Raw genomic sequence first — 17,024 nt, 5'->3', positions numbered from 1 at the left:
CAACAGGATTAGTGAAAATAAATATTTCATGTATCTCAAAGACAAAGGTGTAGAAGCCATTATAAAACAAAAGGCACAAATTTAAACAATCACTTTAGTATTAATTGGGAGATACAAGTATTACTGTAAAATTAAAAACTGAAAATGAAAAATACATTTCTTTTTTGGTGTCACGATCAAAACCTGGATACCTGTGCATGCTTTCCCCATCTATTTCTGAACTGGGCTGGGGTAATGGGATAATTGTCAACAAACTTCAAACAGTTTCCTCAAGCTCTATCTTCAAATACACCCACCTCTTGTCTGATAAGGCCAGACAGATCTTTCTGAACTTATATACCTCTTTGTACAGACACATCATTTTAAAAAATGAACAAGGAATTCTAGCTATTATTTCTACAGTAGTGTCTTGGACAGTCTCCATCTATGTGAGTCCCACAGGTATAAACAGAGGTTATGGTCTGGTTCATTGTGATAACCCATTCTATCAGGAACAGACAGTGAATATTCAAAAAAATCTCATGCTGTGCAAGAATTATGCAATAAAAGCCATGTTGGAGCCGGGCGGTGGTGGCGCACGCCTTTAATCCCAGCACTCGGGAGGCTGAGGCACGCGGATCTCTGTGAGTTCGAGACCAGCCTGGTCTACAGAGCTAGTTCCAGGACAGGCTCCAAAGCCACAGAGAAACCCTGTCTCGAAAAACCAAAAAACAAAAAAAAATAAAAAAAAGCTATGTTGGTACACAACCCCTCATTTTGCCTATAGTTACAGGAATGGGAGTAAACCCCTCAAGCACACAACACAAGTTCACTCAACTTAAAATTCCTGATGTGATGTATTGTCCGGAGACGAGTATAATTTGCCAAGCCATTGTAAACTGGATTTTAGATTTTGATCTCAAGACAAATGTGTCAGATTCTACATGGTCAGTCTAGTCTCTAACCATGCCTGGCTCTGTCCATCCATTTCAGCATCTTTCTCTCAGCATCCCAGCCTCTGCTCCTCTGTGTAGCTTTGAAGCCTGCCTGGAATTCACTTTGTAGACCAGGTTAGGCTCAAACTCACAGAGATCCGCCTACCTCTGCCTCCTTAGTGCTAGGATTAAAGGTGTGCGCCACCACTGTCCTGCTTCCTTCCCTCTTCAGCCAGCCACCTCCATTCTTGGCAAGAACAGACAGGGAGCTTATCCAGGCAGATGCACAGTTGGCTCTGCCTTTTTTCTGGTGTGGAAAATGAGAGGGGAGGAAAGCGGGGATGACACGAGACAGGGATTCAGGTGAGGAAAGTGAGAGGAAGAAAAGAGAGGATGGGGAGCTGCAGACCTGAGTGGGCGTGCTGCTAGATGACGTAACCCGGGCATGACAGTCAAATCAGCACGGTGACATGCAAAAGCCCAAGACACCGTCATCATACTTTCAGAGGCATGACAACTGGAAGCTCTGGGCAGTCACAAGCACTAAACTGCAGCCCCAGAATCAGGTGTATCCACTAATGATATCAAAGTTCACTTTCTTAGCAATTATATCTACACTGTGTTCCCAGGTAGTCCTAAAATTTTATAAACAGCAAATAGTTAAGCACGGTTTGGTGGGCATATGCTCTGCTTTACTCATGATTTGCAAAGATTTTTTTGTGTTGACAGGAGACATATTAGTATCATTCCATAATCTGATTCCTCCCAATCTTCACTACTCATAATGAATATTGGTTTATGTGTGGTGTACATGTGTGGAGGCATGCTCACATCTGTGGGCACATGTGTTCATGTGTGGAGAGGACTAGGTTGATTATGTTGGGTATCTTCCAAGATGGCACACCATCTTACATATTGAAACTATGTCTTCTGAGAGCTGGCCACTTTGCTGGATAGCTTGTCAGTTAGCTCTGGGGTTCCTGACTGCACCTCTGTGGATTACAAGCGGGCCACCATGCCCACTGACCTTTGCATGGTTTCTGGGAGCCAAACTCAGCAGCAGACACACCAACTACAGAGACATGCCTGGAACCCCCAAAGTTTTCTTATAGAGTATGAAATCTAACAAGAAAACTCAGGAACCCTATCATTCCTGGGACATTCCACGTATATATGGCCAGTTCATTCACAATTATATTGAGTATCTGACATTCTTAGAGATAAGAAAGGTGGATGGTTGGGAACTCCAGGAACTGTATCAAATGCAGTCACTCCATCTGTGCTTACGCTATTTGGACACATGTGCCGTCAAAAAAGTCATGCCTGGCATTTTAACCACAAAGAAGAAAAGGTAGGCTGAGCCACAGAGTTACAGCCTTCTACCATAGTTTCTGGATTGCTCACACTGGTTTTTGTATTTGTTATCTGTGTGTTAGCATTTCAGTTACACAGTTCCTTAGGGACATTGTACTCTCGACTGAATATAATTATGAATAATTAAGATACACCTCAAATTTTTACTCAATAATTTATAAAAGTATAATTTATGGCTTAAATACTTACATAAAGTCATCAGCTTAAAATTTTAAATGGGGAAAATAAAGAGTGAAAAGACAAGTTAACACCAACCAGCTAAACTGTCTATCTTCTTCCTAGCACCACTGGAAATGCCTCTGACATGAAAAGTAAAACAATACAAAGAAGCCGCTGGTAGAGCTGGGACTCCCACCCCAGAGATGGGCCCCAAACATTTCAGGAATCAGCATGATAACATATATTAAAGCCATAAAAACACTCACATTCTAATCTTATAGTTACCCCCAACTGATTACGTGGAAAAGTCAAACCCCCCCCCCCATTTTCTCTAGAAAAGACAGTAAGAGACATGGGGGTGGGGTGGGGGCTGTGCCTGCAGTAAGCCTAAGAGATGAGCTCTATTGTCTATTAGGAAACAAAGGATCAGGGGCTGTTGTACAAACCCCAATTGTAACAACCTCATTCTTTCTCATATTTCACACTATTATTTCGGGTTCCGGCATTACAGGTTACCCTATGAACTTTGACCTCTAATATGTTCATTTCCAGAGAATCTGAAGGAAGCTAGGAAGGTGCCTGAGAAGAACATGGGTTTCCCTGGGCTCTTCATTTCTGCTTTCTGGGTTCAATCAGTTCCCATATTTTGTTTTCTTACTATGAATATTAACATTGAAGATAAAGCTAGAATACTGGGAATAACAGGACAGAAACCAAGGTGGAAAAAGGTCAGTGGTTTAAAGAAACTTGAGGTGTGCCTTTAGAGAGTCTCACAGTCTCGTCCCCAAGGGTTTATTCTACTGTGAGGGCAGAGCTTCTATGAGAACTAAGTGCCTAGGACTGGTCGCCATGGGGACAGCTGCACAGGGAAGGCTGCATGCTAGGGTTCTGTCCCAGAGCACCGAGCCTGTGATTACTGATGCGCAGGAGTGACTGCCCACACTTAGGAAATGGTCAGGATTCTGAGGTTCTAAGTCACCTCTCTGCAGGTAACTCTGGAAAATGGGGCGGTGGACATGGTGGTGTTCCCCCAGAATCCCACACCTGGGGACATGTGACAGGAGGATCAATAGTTGGGTGAGACAATGAAACCCTGTGTGGAAAGGAAGGAGGGAGGGAAGGAAGGAGGCTGGCTGGCTGAAGGCATGGAGAGAGTACAATCGAGTCTTGCTGTTTAAAACTTTTGAGGGAACAGAGACATATTTCAGTGGGTAGACTGCTTGCCTAGCAATCTGAAGTCTCTGGGTTCAAACCCACCATCATTCAAAGAGCCAACCAAAAACAAAACAGTATTTGCTTAAGCAGGCTACAACAGTCTGCTTACTTGCTATAAAATGGAAAATTTTTACTATTAAATTATGTTGACCTTAATAAACTCCATCAAAATGATCATAGCAAAAATGTAAAGAACTGTTTAAATAAAGGGCAAATGAGTAAGAGACTCATGAGTGTTCCACTATCATCAGCCTATGACAAATGTCTAACAATTATCTTTCAAAAATTCTATTCCACAATGTTAAAAAAAAAAATCTACCAGTTCAAAGTAGCTAAGAGAACGCTAGAGTTCATATGCAAAGAAACCATTCACATGCATATGCAAGGCCACAATAGTGAAAAAATGAGACTGAAGGAGGGTGTCTAAGCCCACAGACATCAACTGATGGTTGGGTCAATAGCTCAAAACCACTGTAACCACACAGTTACTTCAGGTCTCATTTCCAGAAGAGAAAAGAAAAAGAATTTCACACACTACTGAGTATCTGGAGAATAACAACAAAAGGCTACATACACAGGGGACTCTCAGCCTCAGTACCCAAAGCTACACAGGCTATCCCAATCCCTCGGTTCATACTACTACACATTAGCATCAAACATTCACTTATATATCCCAAGCAACCTAACCTGTGGTCCTGATCGCTGAGGTGTGTTTGCATTGCTATGGCTCAATACAAGCCCAAGGTGTCCCATACAAACAAGGGTGCCATGGTGACTGGATGAGCTGTAGGCAAGGGCTTGAGCCTTGGAGGGGCAGCAAGGCTTGGGAGACGGTCAAGGTTCCTTGATGGGCAGGACGGGAAGGACGACTAACTGAGTATTTACTGGGACAGGGAAGGAATGGCTGCTGCAGGGGCTGGCAGGAGGAAGGAGGAATTCCCACAGTTACAAGTGAGGGTTTCTACTCTCTACCCTGCTGGATGCTCTTTTACCCCACAATGACATGTCCTGGTGGAGCACTCACAACTTTCCAGCACGAGCCCTCAGCCCTTCTGTGTTAAGGGAGGCTACATAGGACAAAAGCCCCTCAGAGCTGCAGGGGAAGAACTCACAAAATAGGTACTAAATGTTATCTGAACACCGAAAAAGTAAAGAAATGAACACGTGGTTATTTGTATATTTAAATCTAGTGTAAAAGTTCTTGGGGTAGTCCTGTGCATAGAAAATAAACTTTATTTTTTGTATCACCATACTATTTTCTATAACAAGCAAGCTTATTTATGCTTTTTTTTGGAGGGGGGGTGTTTGTTTTTATTGTTTGTTGGTTTTGTTTTTGAGGCAGGATATTTCTATATAGCCTGATTGTCGTGGAACTCACTGTGTAGACCAGACTGGCCTGGAACTTAGACCTGCCTCTGCCTTCTGAGTTCTGGATTAAAGGAGTGTGCCACCATACCCAGATCTACTTATGCTTTTTAAAGTCGGCTCTTTTCCTGGATAGAATGAGGGTCTCATACTGCTCTACATGCAGCAACCTGAGATGCAACCCTGATTTCCCTCTTGGAAGAACTTGCCACTGGTTCAGTCCCACAAAAAAAGCAATTAGCTGAGTCTCTGACCTTGTGATCTGTGGCAGTTAGGCAGCTGAGTGAGCCACACTCTGCCAGAGCAGCCTTTAGTTGGTTCCTAGGCATGTGGATAGGGGCAAGGGAGGAAGTGCCATGGCCAGGCACCTGCTCCCCTGTTGAATGTTCTTACTCTAGTACTAGGGAGTTTAGCTAGAGGTTGTGGAGCAGTGTGGCTCTCTGACTCTCAGTATCCTCTCTTTGCTTCGCTTTCATTCTACCTGTGATGCTCATTTAACAGACTGGGACATGAGACACAGGTCTTGATAGCAAAACAGGATACATTAGCTCAGACGCTGTCACTTTAGTACAAATCATGTCATTGCCATGTTCTAGAGAGCACTGCTACAGATGGCCGACTACAAGACAAAAAGAGAAGCAGCAACCAGACTTTATAGGTACAAATGAACCCTAAATTTCCTATCACAAGGCCAGCATACTCAACTGTGTACTCGTGCATGCTCGTGAGCGTGCATGTGTGTATACATATGCATTTGTGTGTTGTATGAAGAGGAAGGTAAGAACAATCAAGTCACTGGCTCCGAGTTAACGATTTTATTGGTTACTCTTCCATCAAATAGCCTACAACAGCTGTTTTTCTTGGCCACTGAGCAAGAGGAACCCTGCCTTACCAGAACACCTTTATAACATGACACCAAGCAATGTCCCACCCACTCTCCCCCCATTCTCTCTCGTGCACACACACACACACTTACTTTTAATCACAGTCCCAATAAATACTACATCAAAGCAACCCATGCACACCTCGCTTCCATTACTGCAATTCCAGAATATATAAGACAGCTAACAGCTGGGAAAGATTCCCTTCCTACAAGCCATGCTATTCACCAGCAACACTAGAGTTAGTTACTCCACCTTAGTATCTATCTGCCCTCTATAAAATCCTTGGTTCTTTGATGTTGGTGACCAAAGAAAAACTGAACATAAAACTATGAATGTTCTTGAAGGAATACAAGTGAGTTAAATTGATGCAACCCTACTGCCCAGCATATGGTTCATCATTTAACCACAATGACAGGTTCATGCGAATATTAAAAGCATTAAGTGAGGAAACTACATAGAGAACGAAGCAGAAACACAACATATCAACAACATCCTCGACGACATATCAACAACATCCTCGCTGCCATTTCATGCTGGATGAAAAACCCAACAGGATAGGACAAGAGAAAGCAGCAGAAGGAAGAGTGTGGGTGGTGTACTGCTTATCCAAGGGGAAAGCACTGAGTCCCTCTCTTGGTCCAGCATTTATCCAGTGAAACTCAACCTTTATGCTGGAGTCAAGTGACCTCTAATGTTTAAATTTAGAAAATAATAATGTTTATAACAACAATGTAGTATCAAAGTAATTAGTTTCATTAGCTGAACATGATTAAATATTACACATAATACTGATTAAAATATTATCTTTCAATACAGGAAATAATAATAATTTATTATCTAACATATAGTATTAATAATAATAGTACTAATTTCCCCTGGAAACAGCCACAGTCCCTACAGTCAGGGACACATTAAACAGGTGAATGGAAAGAGGTGCTAAAGGGGGTGACAACCACACTAGGGCTGCTACAGCCTTGTTGCTAGGGGTAAATTCCTCTTTACTATGCTATACTCTTTCCGCATAAAGATTGGGGGAAGGAGATAAGAGGTAGGCACAGATCTCACTGAGACAAAGCTACGTAAAAATTATAAGGCAGAATTATTTTAATTATACTTTATTGTATTAATATATTATATTATTGTCATCACTAATTTCATATACAGTTATGCTTTTGGGGAGTTTAATTTCTGCTTCATGTTATAATTGTCATCATTTGTTTTTTTAAAACAGTGTTGTTTTTCTCATTTATTTTATTTATTTATTTATTTATTTATTTTACTATATTCTGTCTGTGTGTATGCCCGCAGGCCAGAAGAGGACACCAGATCTCATTACAGATGGTTATGAGCCACCATGTGGTTGCTGGGAATTGAACTCAGGACCTTTGGAAGAGCAGGCAATGCTCTTAACTGCTGAGCCATCTCTCCAACCCTAATTGTCATCATTTGTATGACATCATCAATAATGTAACAAATGGCTAAGAAATTCTAAGGCTTGCAGCCCAAACAGTGTTCTAAGAGCAGGCACATTCCATGACTTTCCTTGGATTGACCTCTTGAATTAGCCACTCTTTTACTGTCCCCAACACCTGGCTGACAGATGCCAGTGACACAAGCTGGTCGCCTCATGTGCCACACGCGCTTTCTGCTCCCACCAGCTGGACTTCATGATGGAAGCAGAATTCACTGCATCTTCCTAGAGCTGCTGAGGCCAGCTGACTTATTTTAATTATGAAGTTTAATTATAGAAGCTGACTAAATGAGCATAAAAGACAAATACAGTTTCTATGAAAACTAAACTGGCAGCTTTAGAAAGACTTTCCAGAGGCAAGCCACTAAGAAGAAAGCTGTGGGCTAGATGAGGCACGACAACTGGACAATGAGAGGGAATTATGGAAAGACTCAGTGCTAGAGGACATCACTAGCCTGTCCCATTAATACGAGGCAGTGTGCCCAGCAGAACCAGTGTCAGCAAGGCACTGGGACCCACAGGAGTAGTGTCTATGTCATAAATATCTCAGAGATGTATTTTTAACAATTACCTGCTTTAGATGGTGTTTTCATTTAAGCACTTACACTGGTTGGAACCAGGGTATTTTCTAGGCTCCAACCCACCAACTGCTGGGTTTGGGCTTCTGAGTTTATGAGCTTCTGTGAATCAGTAAGACGACTCACTCTGGACTCTAGGAATTCAAATCCTGATTCCATACCTTTGAAAGATAAAAATACCTAAAAGAAGGTTCCCCCTTTCTTTCATCTGGCATAATAGAGACGAGGGAAGAGTGACAGAGAACACGGCTGTCCCTCCCAGAACAAAGGAGTTCCTTGACAGCCTATCGCCTAAGCCCTAGGACTCTCCTCTGGAAAGTGTGACTAACAACACATCTTCTCCCTCATGTGCACCGAGAGTCAGAAATACAAACCGTCATCTCAAAGGCTTATCACAGAGCCTGGTCCACCAGTGCTGAAAACTGCTCATGCCAAATATGATTACACTGCCCAGCAGGCAAAAGCTACTAGTGAACATAAAGCATGCTCACTTAGATGTCAGACTCAAAATCAGTGTCGAGGACAGGCGCAACAAGATGGCTTCTCAGAGATCTGCGAACACTCAGAAAAGCTTGGAAAAATTCTGAAGTAATATACAGCAGGAATTCTTGGTTGGAGGCAATTAATCCCAAAGAACATCTGGCAATACTGGACATATTTTCATCTGTGTTCACTGGTGGGGAGGGACACAGAGAAAACCTACTGGCATCTAGGAAGTGGTGGCCAAGCATGCTGATCTTACAGGGTACAGGACAGTGTCCACCTTTACAAAGAACAATCAGCCCTTAAATGCAAAGTTGGTGAGTCTGAGAAACCCACTGCCCTCGTATGCAAAAGAAAAACTGTTTCTAAATCCAAACTCCAGAAAGTCACTTTAAAAATAAAAGTGAGATTTCCATTTTATTGGTTTCAGAAGCCATGATGTAGATACTTAGGAATAAGAGAGATTGGTGTTTAGTGATGAGACATGATTTTTTTTTTGCCTGTAAACCTTCAATAGTGTCTGTTCTACAGTAATCTTAAAAACACTGAGAGTCTAGAGTGAGCAATCTCATAAAGCTAGAAGGAATTCTGCATCTGAGACTAAACTTCAGGGGAATGGATCTAAGTAACATTTCAAACACTACACAGTAGTCAGCAATCACAACCTCACTGGAGGAGTTGGAAAGCAAGAAGCCTCAGCACAGGCCTCTTCACACAGCTGCAGAGAAAGCCAACTACCCAGGGACCACAGTAAATGGTGACCATCATGCTTCCAGTGTGGGTGTCTGGATGGCAGACCAAGTCCTTGATTTCAATGCCATTCAAAAACACTAGAAAATTGATAGAGCCCGTTTAGACTATTTTTCAAAAATCATCCTGCTGGGTTTTTTTTTAATTGCTTTTTTTTGAGACAGAATTTCTCTATGTAACAGCCCTGCTGTCCTGGAACTCAATCTGTAGACCAGGCTGGCCTTGAACTCACATGCCTCTGTCTCCCAAGTGCTGGGATAAAAGGCAAGCGCCACCACTGCCTAGCCATCCTGCTATTCTTAAAAGTACAAGATAAAACTATGGAATCTCAGGTGTGTGTGTGTGTGTGTGTGTGTGTGTGTGTGTGCGCGCGCGCGTGCGCACGTGCGCACGTGCGCACACACACGCACACACACTCTCTCTCTTTTAGCCTACCACCTACAAGACTAGAAAAGAAATCACCAAAACATTAAAGGTTAAGGGTGCTTCCACCTTTAGTGCCTTTTCTACTCAAACTGAAGCCTACGTTCAGAACTCACTGATTATGAGACTTTAATCACATAATGAATTTTTTTTTTTTACCAGTGGTGCTCTGAAAGGAACAGAAATATAACTTTCATAAAAGATTCAGGAGGTAACGAAAAGTACTAAAAAATGGGGGAGTATGAAAACTATTTAGTAATTTTTAAAAAGCTTTATCTAACAGTTTCAACTTTACATATATATGTAATTTATAAGACATTTCAATATCCTAAGGGGGAAAGAACTACTACCAAATGAAAGAAAATCATACCAAAAAGCTAGTGAAACATTTTAGCCATCATAACAAAGAACCCAAGCACGTCTCATGTCACACTGCTAAAACAGTCAGTATATGTTTCCTGTCATTTTTTTCCCTACGAGTAGAGCAAACTAAAAAAAATGTAATATTTACTCACCCTTCTGGTAGAAGAATTTCCTATAATAGTATGCGCCGAGATCCACGTGTTCCACAGTGTACCTTTTCACCCTGTCTAGGTGCAGCATCAAGCTTTCCTTGGGCACTTCGAGAACCGCCACCCCTGCGTTCGTACAGTGAGAGCTGAGGGTGGACTCGAAGGAGGCACTTTCACACCCACTGAAGGAGCCAGAATTTGACTTCGACAGGCTGATCTTCCTCTCGCCTTCCCCACCAATCTCGTTCCGAAAATATGGACAGCTCATGACCAGCTCGTTGCTTTTGTCATCTCCTTGGTCCATGCCAAGGCTTCCTTTGGAATTCAGGTCCTCCGTGCTGCCCATAGGAGAGCTGAAGCTGGCTGAGTGAGACAAAGGTCCAGAGACTAAGGATGCCACGGCAGCAGCTGAGGCTCCTGTGGTAGTGTTTCTCCTCTTAATCACATTGTGCCTGTTCATAATGGCTTCATTCAAGTCAAACAAGATGCTCTGGACATCATAGTGGGCAAAGCACTTTGGACATGTCCAGGGCCTCACAGAATCTTCTGATCTGTTGTCTTCAAGGTCCGACGACTTCCCGAGTTCTTCACCTTTGGCATTGCGTAATTTACGAAAAATGGACGAGTCTCCAGTTTCAGACTTGGAGCGTCGCTTGAGTGGTTTTTCCCTTTCCTTGAAAAGCCTGAGGTTCTCTCTCTGTGAGATGGGCCCATCGATCACATCCAAGGAGAAACCAGAACCCTTGCCCCCACCGGCGATGAGGAAGTCACTGAGTTTGGTTGGAGTTGGACCTCGGTCAGATCTGTCATCTTTGTAGCCCTTTAACAAATCGAAGAAGCTTTCTCCGGATGTTCCCTGCTTGTCAATTGAAGATGTGCTACCATATTCCCTGTGCAATGACGGCCCGGACTTGTAGGTGGGGGAGATACATTCATCAAAGCTATCCACATCAAGCTCACTTATGGTGATATCGCTGTTGCTGCGCTGCCGGATTCTGCGAAGGGCTTTCCTGGGGGAGCTGGGGTAGGCTTCGGGCATGAGGAATCTGGAGTCCATGTTCTCTGCCGGCCCTGTCTTGGTCTTCAGAGTGTTCTGTATGCTCTTCAGCATGGCTGAGTCATTGGAATTGAGGCTAACAGAACTCCCCTGACTCACAGGACTGCCTTTGGAGGACAGGCTCTCAAGGCAACTTGAGGTTTCTATTTCCTGGCTTGAGCGGCTGGATTCTTTCACATTTTCCTTTCTTGGAGGCCAATCTGCAATTCTTGCCCTAACCCCCATCTTGGGAACTCCAGGGGTAGAGGTTATATGGTGAGGACCTTCACTTCGAGGGGGCCCTACTGCAGCCATGACTGAAGATCCTAAGCTGCCATTTTGGGACCGGAAGCGACGCATGTAGAAGTCATCAGTGTGAACTTTGGGGGTGCCGTCTGTGCTGACAACAGAGGCTCTGTCTGCAGTGACAGGCCTTTCCGTCTGCGACCGCTTCAAGCTGGTCATGGTGTAAAAAGCAATCACTTAAATCCCTGCAGGAAGGATCACCATGTTTGTGTTCTAAATGTGCACTTCTGCTTTAGAGAATGGCTGGCAGAACATACAGCAGTCGTGTTGCGACCTTAAGCCTTTTCATTGAAAAGGTTAAATGGTGCCTTGTTTTCAGACCCCGGGAATCCAGACCTTCCCAACATTGTAATCCACAGTAGCTCCGTGCTGCACTCTAACAGAGGCTTCCTTCAGAAAAGACTCAACAGAACTTGCATCACTGGGACTCTGTGGTTGCCATAATCCCATGTTCCCCCTAAAGAGAGGAAGACAACCTGAATTAGCTTTTGATGAATACATTTATAATAAATCTGCAACTGCTACAATCAGACAACCGGACAAGAGACTCAATACTGGATTGTGGTGCATAGTTCCAAAAGCCACATTTTAATAAAGGAGATGTGAAAGAAAAAAGTATAAACAATTAATAAACCTATCAATTACATTGTAAGAAGGGCTATGAATACTTTGGGTTAGCTGAATTGGGAGGGGTACCAGCTCGTTCTAGGGCATCGAGGCTCCTAAATGCAAGCACAGACTTTTGCTTCCATGACCTCTAATAACAGACACATCATTCTACTGTGCTGACCAGAAGTTTAAGAGAAAACCATCCTAACCAGATAATAAGAGCAATGCAAGACAGCCTTCTGAGAATGCTAGAAATTAAACCTGATTTTTATTGATTACGCTACAGCACACTTTTAAAATTCCTTTCCTATTTCAAATCGATACTTATTTCCCTACAAAAGCTCACCATAGTTGGCAAGAGCAAATATAAACAGATTAGAGAAAATAATCGGCGTTTCCTGGAGCCATCATACCCGCCAGCATGCGTCTGTTTTTTTCCTCCACTTTCTTACTTACCCACATGAAGAATTCGGCAGAAGCAGCTGGCACTCACTTCCAGCTTTTCCCAAGCTCTCCTCACTTTCCTCTACTTGCGGGCTGGAAGTCTTACGCTAATTCACAAAATGCCTGCATTTCCTTAAGCACTGCGGCCTCCTCCACCCCATCAGTGCTAATTTATGAAGACGACAGAAAGGAAATGCCGCTCTGGGCAGCCGGCTCCATGTCCTCCACCAGATTACAGAAAACTGCTGCCATCCTTCCAGGTGACGGGCAGGAAGATGAACTTCCTCATGAGCTCGTCAGGCAGGAGACAGCAGGCACAGAGTGTGAGCACAGACTCCTGCATGGGTGCGTACATCCTGAAGAGAGGCACGGGATCCTTTTCCAGCATTCCGCAAATTGCACAAGAGGTGGCCTTTAAATTCTTGCCAGCTACATGTTTGGAAAGATGCTGCTGAACCAGCACCGAGCTGACAGGGCGGCATTGTCTACAAATCACGCTCTGACACTGAGGAGGACCGCACACTGCATGCTGCACTCAATGGTAACAAGCACTTACTTCCACGATAATTAAGCATCTCGCTAGTCAGCTTCCTGCCTCCAAGGCAGCCGGCTTTCATTCCTCCGGCAGCACGCAGAATCAGTTTAGGAGACTCGTTGCTATTTAAAGCTGGAACATTTAGGGGTGTTTCAAAAACTGCTCCCTGCCTGCAGACTGCAGGGCTCTTGCAGGATAGGTCTGATTAGTTGGTCAGATAAATGTCCATTGTCTTCACTCACACTCCTCTTCCATGCTTCATAATAGGGATAATGGCTTTGCACTGCCAAGTAATTAAACCTGGCTCTTAAGCTTCCTAGATACTTCTCCAGCCAGACCGCTATGATTTCCTGTACATTCCGGAACTTTACATGCTGCTCTTTCAATTGCTAGCCTTTAAGTAGAACAACATGCTAACTGTTGCTTACAGCAGCAGCTAGGGTCAGCACGTGTGGCCACAGCTGAGGTTCAAGAAGCACTGCATCTAAAGTGGGAGGGCAACCGATGAACTGGACAAATGAGAGCACCTGCCTTGCTTAAAACAACAACAAAGGGAATTCAATAAAGTGGCTCTCGAGGAAATAATACACTAGCCTAAAATAATTCTTAAGAGTCAAGTGTTTTCTGTATTCTCACAGACTTACAAAAACCAAATAAATTATCTTCCATTCCATTTCTACAAGTCTCACCAATAACAAACATTTCAGTTCTATTTAGAAAATGATTTACCACAGAATTGATCCCTCCTCGACCCTTCATTTTGAGGCAGGGTCTCAATCCATAGTCGTGGCTGGCCTTGAACATACTCTGCAGACCCTTCCTGCCTCAGCTTTCCAGGTGCTTAGATTACAGGCATTTGCCACCAAACCCTACATATAAAAGTGACTTTTTAAAGACAGGGAAGTCATTCCCATTATAGAAATAATCTAAAAGCTGGAACTGGGCACAAAACATGAAACCAACCTGGGAACGTCCAACCTCCACCACCAACGGTTTCTTTTCTATATCACTTCACTTCTTGTTTTTTAAAGATTATTTGTGCAAATAAATGTGTGTATGTGTGTGCTCGCACGCACAAGTGTGCATGCTTTATGAGTTCCAGTGAAGCATCATATTCCTTAGCACTGGAGTTACGGAGCTGGGAACTTCATGTGGGTGCTGTGACTCAAACCTGATGTGGGATTCCCCTCTGTATGCTGTAAATATGTTCTATTACCATTGGTTAATAAAGAAGCTGCTTTGGCCTATGACAGGGCAGAATAAAGCCAGGAAAATCCAATAAAGCATGAAATCAAACAGATATATAGAGAGAGATTGGCACAGTCAGAGAGACACCATGTAGCTGCTGAATGAGACAAACGCCAGATCCTTACCAGCAAGCCATAGCCTCGTACCAATACACAGATTAATAGAAATGGGTTAAGATGTATGAGTTAGTTAATAAGAAGCCTGAATTAATAGGCCAAGCAATGTTGTAATTAATATGGTCTCTGTGTGATTATTCAGGTCAGAGCAGCCGAGAAATGAATGAGGAGTCTCCGGCTACATCAACCCAGGTCCTCATCTGCAAGAACTGAAAGTATTCTTAACCACTAACCCATCTCTCCAGCCCTACTTGCTATGGTTTAATATACTTTTAATATTATAATCTTTTAGCAATTTAGTCTTATTATGATAAATTTTTATTTCAAAATATAGAAGAGCATATGGGGGAAGAGGGCATGGTTTGATGACCCATCAAACCAAAGAGGTGAACAAGCAACTAAGTTAAATAACAAAATTTTCTTCAACTGTGAAGATTCCAACCACTCCCCACCCTCCTCTTTCCTACCCCATCTCCCTTTCTCTTCCTTTTCCCCTTCCTTATTTATTTACAACATTATCTTCCTTTGAGATACAATATAAATTTTGGCAGCAGGTGAGCAATATAGAAATAAAGATGCTTATTAAGTCACAACTTGAAAATTAGGATGTCTCTCCATACAGATCAATAACACTCTGCACCCTATTCCTCAAGAGTAGACTGAAGTAGCAAACATGCTGATGATCACTAACAGTTCAAGCAAACATCAACCAAGCTGCCCAGACATTGTTAGAAACAGTAGGAAGCAACAGAATTGAACAGAGGAGCAGTATGACTTCATAGCACATTAACTCTATCACAAAACTTTCTTTATCACATGTTGAATTAATTTTACAGCTCTCCATACTATATATTTCCAGTGAATCCATTCCTAACCCCATGGAGAGGTGATGTGGGATTCCCCTCTGTATTCTGTGAATACCATTGGTTAATAAAGAAACTGTCTTAGGCCTGCGCAGGGCAGAACAGAGGTAGGCAAGGAAAACTAAACTGAATGCCGGGGGTGGGGGTTGGGGGGAGCCGGAGTCAGAGAGAAGCCATGGAGTTGCCTCCAGAGACAGACACACTGAAACTTTGCTGGTAGGCCACAACCTCATAGTGATACACAGATTAATAGAGATGGGTTAAATTAAAATATAAGACTTAGCCAGAAATACATTTAAGCTATTGGCCAAACAGCTTTGCAAATAATATGGTTTTCTGAGTGATTATTTCAGCAGGGAACAAACCAGTGGCCTCATACAACAGACTGGTACCCAACGTACTACCAATTGGCACCTGTGCTAGCTAAATCTACATAAAACCTGAGAGAGCTTGAAAAGGAATTTTAGACACTGAAATCAAAGTTTAGCTGCATTCCTTCCTCCCCAGAATGGGCTTTGCTTGATGGCAGAATGCTGTGGCTCCTTTACGAGAGGGTTTCCTGATTCAGAGGTAGCAGAAAAAAAGTCACACAGTTTTGAAATGGCGGATTTCTGGGCCTTGCTGCTAGCATAAATGGCTCTGACTCTTTCAGGAGGTCTGGCTATGGAGCATTTAAATGGGTTCTGTGAATAAAGTGCTACAACTTGCTTAACGGCAACATAGACACACTGTGTGCCTAAAAATGGGGCTCTGTACAAGGCTCCCAGAGGCACTGAACAAACCTCTGCCATGTCGGACTGGATGGAGCCAAAAGACAAAGCAACCTTAATACTAGCCAAGCTGTTTAACATTTTAAGTAGCTGTCCAGGTCAGAAATGGATTACAGATATGCAATAAGGACAGATTCAGACACAAAAGACCTCTAAACAAGACACAGTGTGTTTAAAAAATGTGCGTAGGCTTGGGGGAAAGAAGATAAAGACTATAGAGTCATAAAAAGAAGTAAATGGTTTAGAAAAAAATAAAACAAAGCCTTTAAAGAGACAGTACAGTCAGTCATAGATTAAAGGAGTAAAGATAAAATAAATATTAAAAAGTAATAGAGTAAAATAATAAGCCATGTAAAGATGGAAAATATAGAGAATCTGGATTATGTATATTATTGTGCTTTCTTTGAATTTTTGACTGTGAAGGAGCTAAGTACAGAGAGACATTTCATTGTATGGGCTGCTAAGCTTATCCAACATATATATTTTAAAGGTCTCTTGACTTTAAAATTTGAGTCTAAGGATATGTTGCTTTGGAAAAGGGGTTCTTTTGTTTGTACAGAGAGTGAGAACCTGTGGAATCCTTCCAAACTAATGTGGTTTGATGGACCAAGACCCCCTGAAAGGTCACCGTGAACACCCCAAAAAATCACTTTGCCCAATAAAAAGCAGGAAACAGTTTGGAGAAAACTACACCCAAATTCCCTAAATGATTGTTTACAAAAGTTTGTTTACATTTAAAGGGGATATGCTATAGAGATGAATACTTTGCATTGGTATGGATCTTGATCTATTGATACAGATTTAAGGCCAATTTTGTTATGCTGTGCATATGTATATTTCTGCTCTTGATTAAGATATTGTGTTTGTCATTGGAGCACCGGACATAAATCTCAAGGTCCAAATCAGGAGCAGAAGGAGAGAGAGCACGAGCAAGGAACTCAGGACCGCAAGGGGGGCACCCACACACTG

At 42.7% G+C, this 17,024-nt stretch overlaps 1 protein-coding gene and 1 pseudogene across 7 annotated transcripts in view; one reads left to right on the top strand and one right to left on the bottom strand.

Annotated features, from left to right (window-relative positions):
* Sipa1l1 (signal induced proliferation associated 1 like 1) overlaps positions 1-17,024 on the bottom strand; it is a 287,022-nt gene that overhangs the window by 97,316 nt on the left and 172,682 nt on the right. For 6 of the 7 annotated variants that reach the window (XM_005343301.2, XM_013346036.2, XM_026779932.1 and 3 more), the window contains one exon: positions 10,132-11,927. In XM_005343301.2, coding sequence (XP_005343358.1) covers positions 10,132-11,629 — 1,498 coding nt within the window. In that variant the 5' untranslated portion in view covers positions 11,630-11,927. Of the gene's footprint in view, positions 1-10,131; positions 11,928-12,535; positions 13,190-17,024 lie in introns of those variants that run through there. The other variant, XM_013346033.2, reaches the window with a different exon arrangement.
* The window catches only part of LOC101986890, a 67,397-nt pseudogene continuing 62,873 nt past the window's right edge, over positions 12,501-17,024 (top strand).

Source organism: Microtus ochrogaster, chromosome 1, assembly GCF_000317375.1.
Source record: "Microtus ochrogaster isolate Prairie Vole_2 chromosome 1, MicOch1.0, whole genome shotgun sequence".
In the NCBI taxonomy this organism is placed as follows: Eukaryota; Metazoa; Chordata; class Mammalia; order Rodentia; family Cricetidae; genus Microtus; species Microtus ochrogaster.
This window is presented reverse-complemented; position numbering and strand designations above follow the sequence as displayed.